The 9,035-nt window shown below is 37.9% G+C and overlaps 1 protein-coding gene across 1 annotated transcript in view; it reads left to right on the top strand.

The window, feature by feature from the left end:
* BCKDHB (branched chain keto acid dehydrogenase E1, beta polypeptide) overlaps window positions 1-8,758 on the top strand; it is a gene marked incomplete at its 3' end in the record, with an annotated part of 41,914 nt that extends 33,156 nt beyond the window's left edge. Inside the window, exons 6-7 of the mRNA XM_010140148.1 lie at window positions 6,223-6,320; window positions 8,657-8,758. Coding sequence (XP_010138450.1) covers window positions 6,223-6,320; window positions 8,657-8,758 — 200 coding nt within the window. The remainder of the gene's footprint in view (window positions 1-6,222; window positions 6,321-8,656) is intronic.
* Between the last annotated feature and the right edge of the window lie 277 nt (window positions 8,759-9,035).

Raw genomic sequence — 9,035 nt, 5'->3', positions numbered from 1 at the left:
CAGGAAAGACTTCTGACCCTTCATTTAGATGAAGTAGTTTTGAAAATGAGCTTGAGTCTTAGAGTCCTGTTAAACAAAGAAAAAAAATATGGAGGTTTTAAATTCCTGTGTCTTTAAAGTAACAACCCTTTCTTTCATTTTCTTTTTTCTTCAGTGTTTACAAGTCACAAATACAAGCTGTAGATTTAATAATACTTGCTTTCATAGTGGAATGAATGTCTGCATATCAGTATCACACAGCTTTTGAGAATATAGGGAGGGTTTTGTGTTTGAGGAAATGACTTGTAAAGCAATTGCTGGATTAACTAGTGAACATGAATCAGCCTTGTGATTGAAATCTTTGATAAGGACGTGCTGAAATAGTGGTCAGTGTGGTTTATGTGCTTGTCAATAACCAACTGCAGCATTGCTGCAAGATGATGTAGGCTGAAATTTATAGTATATGTGTCAACATATGACAGGGGTGATTGTGGACAGGTAAATTCATTTTGACGCAATCTTGAGTGGACTTTTTAATTATTTCTACAATAGGAGGCAGGAATATTCTATTATGTGGAAAGGTTTTGGTGTTCCTTTTTTCCCCGAGAACCTTTCCCTCTGACATTGTTAATTACCTTAACTGTTTAGCTGTCTTTTGTGGGTTGGGACAGCTTGAACTGGAAGAGGAATGGTGTCTGGGAGTTTCTCCCAGAAAATTGATGTCTCTTGGAGTTCCTTCTTGCTGCTGGTTTTGTTCAGCATTACTTGTAATTCCACTATGGAAATGAAGTGGCCTGGTGAATTCAGAAGTGGACCAGGGTCATCATGATTGTTCAGCCCAAAGGCAGCAGCAGTAAGACACAAGCCTCTTCAACAAGAACAGGACAGATGGTGGAAAGAAGGATTTTAAAAATGCAAACTGCCTTTGAGAAGAGCAAACTCTTATAATATCCTATACGAGTGTGTTGATTCTAGCAGGAGAAAGAAGATAGTACAGTAGGTACAATACTACAATCTATACTGTAGTACAGATACAATAAGGTTGAACTATATATGTATTTCTTGTCTCTTTCTATTAGTGTCTCAAAATACTGCAGGGTCTTCACAAAGCTGGGAACATGCAGGTCTTCCAAAACAACAAGACAAAATGGTATCAGATGTCCTTGTGGCTTTATTTGTGTCTTTATCTCAAACCAGAACAGGACCTCATTGTTCCAGACAAAAAAATAATTTTCTTTATTTCCCTGATGATGGATAAGGCATTGGATAATGAAATTATACTGTCCCATCATAAAGTTTCTTTTTGCTTCTAGCTTCATCCATACAGACATGTTTGTTGCAGATAACTTAATGATGTTTGAGTAGATGTGTAGGGACTTCATTGAAAAATTAGTTGTCAGAGATGGTAATGGGAAGTTTTATTTTCTATCTGTAAAGTTAATTAGGCATTTGAACTTCATAATTCTCCTCTAACAGAATTTTCTTTCTCCCTATGAGGCCTCTAGATAGCTAACTGTGATATTTTGTTGTTAATATCTCAAATTTCAGCTGAAAGTAGACTGTAGATGGGATAGTTTTGTCCTTTTTCATGTTGGTTGAAGCTACTAGTGCTTTTTTTTAAAACAAATGAATAAAAAAAACCCCAAATGAAACAAAACCTGACAAACACCCCACATCTGCTACAGCCCAACCAACCAAAAAACTATACCCTCTGCTTCCACTCCTAAGCATTGTTACTATTGTTGAAATTAGCTGTTGGATGCTAGTGATGGAAGATAATATATATGCAGCTTAGGATGTAAAACCTGAAGTGGCTTTTTGAGAATACATCACTGTTTGAAAAGGGGGACTAAATGCCCTCAGGGACATGTTAACTCTCCAGAGCTGAACAAAAGAATAAGTGTTTGAGCTGATAAGACACACAATGGGGCTTACAACTACAGGCAAAGAAAAAAAACCAACAGGCTTGGATTAGGGGGTGAAAGAAAATTAATTTAATTTAGAAAACAATGAGAACCATAAATCAATCCCTTAAATTTGGGTAGGACAGAAATAGAAAAAAGAGAACGATGATAATAAATAGATAAATAGGTATATACAGATATATATTTCACCAATTCCATTCCACATCTCATTACAAACCCTCACATGCTATCTGTGCTGGAGGGAGGGGTGAGGAATAAACTGGAATGGGGAAGCGCAGTTCTTTTAACCTCATAGATATCAGTTCAAAGTTGAACTCTGCAGGACAAACTTTCTTGGTACTCTTTCTCTGGGGTGGCTGGAAATCTTGAGAGTTACCAGGTTTCCAGGGGCAGTCTTGGCATGCTGCTCTCCCCATCTGCAAAATAGGAGATTAACTGGATCTCCGGGGAATGCCTTAGGTTTCCTGCGTTCCAGCAGAGCCTTCGTCTTGACATCTGAAACCTTCTTTCACTTCCCCTTGCCACTGGCTCTGTTTCCCTCTGTGCAGAGTTGGAGGCTTGGCTGTTCTGCCCCTTTCTGCTAGCAGCTCTTTTAACCATCCCCATCAGTGAAGTGAAAAGGCTACCTGCTGTGTGGAAGATCTTCTACTGCTGGCACTTAGTCCTTGCAGCACGCATCCCTGCACAGGATAGGATTTCGAAGGAAGCTAGGACTGACCACTGTGACGAGGCGTAGGGCTCAGTCAGACAGACATGCTGGCTGGCCCTGTTTTATGTCCAACAGGCACCTTCTATAACCCTTTCTGTTTGTTCCCCATCTCATTCCTCCTTAGCCCCCTTCACCTTTGGATGCCCTCATCAGCTGATGTAGTTCCACATGCCCCCTCCAACACCCTGGACCCTCAGGTTTGTGTGCTTATCAGTTGCAAAGCACTGGTTTTCCCATAGTTTCTTGATAGCCCTTCACTCAGTGTTCCTGACCAGGTTTGTTTATTTCTTGTCTTTGTTATTTTTATCTTCAGGTTTGTGTCTCTCTATGTTTTGTTTATAGTTGCCTCTTTATTGTGCTGTTTGTCAAGGTCCTCCATCAGATAATCTTACTGAAAGAAACATGCCCACATTCCCCGTACCCTTATCAGTAAGTGGGACTGAGCAGGCTTGGTTCTTCTTACTGCCTTGTTGTTTGTTGGTTAGGTTTGTGTCCCTTCATGTTCTTCCTTAAGGGAGCAGATGCTCTCTCCTTCCACATAAACTTAGAGGCCACTAGGAGTTTTGTGTGTGTTAATTTGCCTTGTATAAAATCAGAAAGGAGCAAAGAAAGGTACGCCTTTCTGGGTAGAAGTTTGGAGTTAAATATACAGGTACATGTAGAGAGAATTCTGTTGCTGGTTAACTTATGAGACTGTAATGTTATTGAAAGTGCCTTGATGATGTCCTCCTAAATGTCAGAGGTACAAAGAAAATATCTGAATGAGAAAGAAAAAGGAGACTTTGGTTTTAAAAAGTAGTTAACAGCCTGTGCAGTGTCAAGAGCACACGATGATTATGAATCAAAGGAGAAGATGAGTCACCTTGACATTATCAGGTTTAGAGTCTTGTGGAGAACCTACTCTGTTTTTTGACCTTTTCAGGTTCATTTAATTGTCCTATATATGACACTGGTGATGTAGAAATAAATACGACTTGCATCAGTGGTTGTTATAGAGACAAGACAGGTAACATGAAAAAACATGCGTTTTCTTCCTGCTGTTCAGACTGTTCTTTTAGAAAAAGCAACAGATGGTGTAGCCTCTTAAAATTAACTTGCGATGGCCCTTTTTCTCTGATAATCACAACTCTTTTGTTAATTGTTTTATTTAAACTGTATTTGAAATGTGTGATTTAAAATATTTATATCTTCAGTAACAGTTGAATGGGCTTTTTTATATAAACACTTTAGTCCTGGTTTGGTTAATTATTCTGTAAGAATAGGCATAGAATAATTTCTTGTGCTACTTTTCATCATTGTTACTGGAGGGTGTTTTTGCAAAGGCATTTGGATAAAATCCTGCCCTTCCATATAAATTTTTGGTAAGCTGAATTTTGCATTTCAAAGTGTCAGATAACCTCATCCAATGGACATCTTGTTACAGAATGGTTTAGCTATAATAAAAAAAATATCAGTTAATTTATGTAACTGTATGTTATATTTAATTTCCCTTAGTGGATAAAACCATTACACAGAGAATGAGCTCTTTGTATCATGTACCCCTTCCAGTTCTTCCTCTGGCGCATCCACCAGTCACTCCAAAATCTTCTCATTCATGTGAGTTTCCTGTGTTTCCACTTCAAGGTCCTCTGGTGTCTTTATAAGATTCTTGTTCTCCAGGTTTCATGTAGATGACCATCCCATGAAAAAGACAATTATGTAATGCTAGTTAGTATAGTTTGGGGTTTCATTATCTTTCAGGATCTCTGCTTTCTTTTGCCTGAGGGTTTTATGATGTACAAAATCCATAGAAGCCTGGCCTGCTTTGCTGTGAACCAGTAACATAGAGTGAACTCTTTCCCCTTGTTCTTTCCCTGCTCTATGTTCCTTTAGCCACTTGATGTTCAAAGAAATGATTACAGGAAGGTACTGATGTCTTAATACATTAAAAATAATAGTTTGCGAAGAGACTGATTTTGTGCTATGTTTAAAAGCACCTTGTGTTTAAAATTAATTTTTTTTTCTTTTTCCTTGATTGAATGGACATGTTCTTGACTTATACTGAAAATAAAGCTCCTGTTCTCTTCTAACCAAATCGTTCTTCCTAAATATGTATTCCTCCTCTGTGCCTGTTCAGGTGAAGTGAGATCTCTAATATAAGCGTAGGCAAAACCACTTTTTCTGTGAGTGTTGTCAAACACAGGAACAGGTTGTTCAGAGAGATTATGGAGTCTCTGACTATGGAAATACTCTAAAACCTGGCTGGACATGGCCCTGAACAACCAGCTCTAGATGACCTTCAGAGATTGCTTCTTACCTCAGCCGTTGTGTGATTCTGTGAAATTTGTAGTATTTATATATCATTACAGGCAAAAAAAAATCTGCTGTAATTTAAAAAAGAACACTCACCACTTAATTTATTGAAAAGTTGTTTATGACTTAAGCCAGGAAAAAAGTGAGGTCGGTCTACTTGTGTTGGATCTGCCACACCAATGAAGGAAAAATATAAACCACTTACTTTTGCCTGCAGGTATCACTCAGTAGAATTCTTTTCCATAACTTCAAGAAGCAATTTCATTCGTCAGAAACTCAATAACTATTTTATGAACTATGTTAAAAAAAAAAACTAGGGTACCTTATTTATAAATTGGTTTTGTGTATTTAGAAAGTTAAGTGTTTTTTTTTTTTTTTTTTTCTTCTTCCTCTTCACTGGAATTTATTTTAAGTTGTACTGTTTGACTTACTGGTGCATAGACAAGTTCACCTTTAGATCAGCATACGATATGTGGTTGTCTTCTATCACATTAAAGCAGTCTATGTATAGTGCATTGGAGCATTGACTCAAAACTAGCACAACTGACCTAGTATGTTTCCATCTGAAAACTAGTAAATAGGTCTTGAGTGGAACCACCTTAAATATCCTAGAGAAGACAGGATGCTTAATTTTTGTCTTTGTAATTGTAATTACTCTTTGTAATTGTAATTACTCTTTGTAATTGTAATTACTCTTTGTAATTGTAATGTGGGTTTTTTGTGAATAGATAACTTCTTTTTCACAGCAAAAATATTTAGACTAATTTAAGACTGCCATAATCACAAGCTCCTGGTGAAATTTTCTGTGTAGATTCTAAAAACATTTCTCCTCTATTTAGACATAAAACAGTGGAGCATCATTCTTGGCAGGTATCAGAAGGGCGCTGGCACAGCTTTCCTTCTCATCTGAGTATTAATATTAAAGTACAGTTTCAAGGTTCTCTTGTTGTTAATCAGAATTAACTGGAGTGTTTACTTAAGACTTTTTTTTTTAGGAGTATCCATCTCCAAATTCAGTGCTGGTGTTTTGTCTTAGAGTATGCCAGGACTTGCTACTATTGTTGTTGTCTGTGTGTGTCTTATTGCTGTGGTATATAACAAATGAAACACTACACTGAATGTGTTTTTAAAAGTATAATTAAGAATATTTTTAATTACAGCTAAACCTTTGAAATAAAGGCTAATAATCAATTTGATTTTGGTCTGTTGTTTTAGATGGTATTAACATTGAAAAAATTCTTAGTATGTATTTTTATGGGATAATGTTGAGTAGTAGGAATCTAATACTTATTTTTCCCTTTGTTTTTATTTATTCAGTGGAACAAGTTCCTGTGGAGCCCTACAACATTCCACTGTCTCAAGCTGAGGTGCTGCAGACAGGCAGTGATGTGACACTGGTTGCTTGGGGCACTCAGGTCAGTAAGACTCTTACAAGGTATTTGTCATCCAGCAAAGCCTAGACTACAGGTTAGGTGATGTTTGAATAGTGTTGCATTCAATCTCAACTGCTAGACAATAAACTGTGTGCATCTTCCATCACTAAATGCATAAATAAATGTTTGACAGTGTTTATGTGAAACCTGCATTTTACTGTGTAAGATTTTACTCAGTTTTGGAAATATGGAAGTGGCACCTGTGCAGGAGGTTAATGATTTGTCCATGATTATGAAAGTGATATATCTAAGAATGAGGCAGTGAGATGTGACTGAGGAAGGCAATGGGAAAAGAGTTCTAAGTAGTATGCTGAAAGAAAAGTATAGATTTTTACTGCATGATTTTAGAAAAGTGCGGTCTTGCATTACCTTGTTAAAGAGAGTTAAAATCCACTGAATGTTTAATACAAATAGGGATTGATATAACTGTTAGATTCTAACAGTTATATTTCAAAACTGTTCAAGAGTGTGATTGGATGCCCTCCCCCCCAGATTAAGATGTGCAAATATTAAAAAGTCTGTTTAAAAAAATACATGTTTGTTTTCAAGAATTACAGAAAATAAATTTGAGACTAGTTTGGAATTACCAGAAAAATAATTTTATTGCCTTTAACCTACATTTAAGAAAATTACTAATTCCTGGCTTAATTATCTGAGAAGCTTTTAGAGAAGGGAGTGTTCTAACTTCCATCACAAGCATATTGACTTGATCTCTGGGTTGTGCCTTTTGGGGTTGGTTTGGGGATTTTTGGTTTTTCTTTGAAATCAGTAATCTTCAGTGCTTTTCTGTGATGGTTTTCTTGTCCTTCTTGATCTCCTTTATGCTTATTCCTTCTAGTCTCTGATACTTTGCGTTGGTATTAAGTTATGGACCCCTTCAATATCTTGTATTCATTTTTCCAGCAGAAAGCAGTTTCTATAGTTCTCCCTGTTCCATTTGAAAGTGCAAATTTTTGCTTCATTTGGATGAAATCTTAGTGTTAATCATATTCCCAAAAAATAAACTGATAAACTAATGGATTGAAAGCTGGCTGTGGAATTTTAATAATATCCTGAGTTTACCCATTAGTCAGTAGTGCAGAGAGGACTCAGGTTTTTTTGATGGATGTATTCTATGTGCTTTGGAGCTTGGAAGATGTAGGCCGAGTGCTGTGACAGGCAGTTCTTTTGATGTGAATAGGACAGATGTGCAGACCTAATCCAAATTTAGGAGCTGACTAAACCATGGGTGTGGCTGTATAATACAGCATGGGAACAGATGCTTAGCACATACTCAGTAAATCAAGCATGTTCTGGATGTGGCAGGCTTCTGCAGATCAAGTATGTTCCATGAGTTTGTGCTGAGGGTGTTTTGCACGCTGTGTACGTAAATTGGAACTTGATTACTAAATGTGCAACCAATGCAGAGCCTCTTGTCTATAGGCAGAGTGATTGCACATACTCACTGGTTACTTCTCATGTGATTTACTACATTAGATAATTGTTTGGCAGCTGCTGCTCTGATAGGGTTGCCTGATGCTGCTTTCCTGGGTGGTAAAATGAGGGTCAGTAAAGGCTTTTAGTTCCTCTCCAGCTGTGTTTAGTATTTTATGGTCATTAACTAATCCTTATCCTCTGAACTGGGTAAACATTCTCACTTACACATCAGAGAAACGGCGAAAACACCCAAATGACAAAAAACATTTCCACGTGTGTCACGTGGAAAAATCTCAAACCCTCTGTTACAGCCACAGATGTGTTAGTTTAAACAAAAACACTACAAACTGCATTTTCTTGTTGTTATTATTACTTGTATTAATTTACCTTTTAAAATAGTCCTTCGATGTTTAGCTATTTATGTTTTCATTATGTAGATGCCTGTTTAAACATCTTGTTTCAGTGCAGACTTTTTTGTTCTATGTAGAATTGCTGCTCTCTGACCCTCAGGCAACTGACACTGCCAGAACCATGTCTATATTGTTAAATTCTGTTGCCTTCCAGGCCAGGATGACCTCATCCAGATTGCTTATTGGGGATGTTCCTTGTCCTCCAGCCCCTTACCTCTGTGTAGAAGGTGCTCGATGGGCAACTTCTGCCTCAGTCCAAATCTGTGTTATGAAACAAAATCACACAATCGTTTTGGTTGGAAGAGACCTTTTAAGAGCATTGAGTTCAACTGTTCACCCTGCACTGCCAGGTCATCAATTAACCATGTCCATCAGTACCACATCTATACATCTTTTAAATACCTCCAGGGATGGTGACTTCAGTGCTTCCGTGGGCAGCCTGGTCCAATCCTTTACAACTCTTTCTGTAAAAAAATTTTCCCTTATATTCAGTCAAAACCTCCCCCAGGGCAACTTGAAGCCATTTCCTCTTGTCCTATCACTTGTGACTTGGGAGAACGGACTGACCCTCACATCACTACAACCTTCTTCCAGGTAGTTGTAGAGAGTGATAAGGTCTCCCATAAGCCTCCTTTTCTCCAGATGAAACAATCCCACATTCCCACAGGAACTCATAGGACTTAGAGTTCTCAGGAGGAGAACTTTTTTTCTAGACCCTTCACCAGCTTATTGCTCTTCTCAGGACACGCTCTAGCACCTCAATGTCCTTCCTGGAATGAGGGGCCCCAAACTGGACACAATATTCAAGGTGTTGCCTCACCAGTGCCAAGTACAGGGGGACAATCCCTTCCCTCCTGCTGCTGGCCACACT

This window comes from Buceros rhinoceros, unplaced genomic scaffold (genome assembly GCF_000710305.1).
Source record: "Buceros rhinoceros silvestris isolate BGI_N320 unplaced genomic scaffold, ASM71030v1 scaffold8237, whole genome shotgun sequence".
NCBI classification, from domain to species: Eukaryota; Metazoa; Chordata; class Aves; order Bucerotiformes; family Bucerotidae; genus Buceros; species Buceros rhinoceros.
The sequence above is the reverse complement of the archived record's forward strand: the minus strand, read 5'-3'. Positions and strand labels throughout refer to the sequence as shown.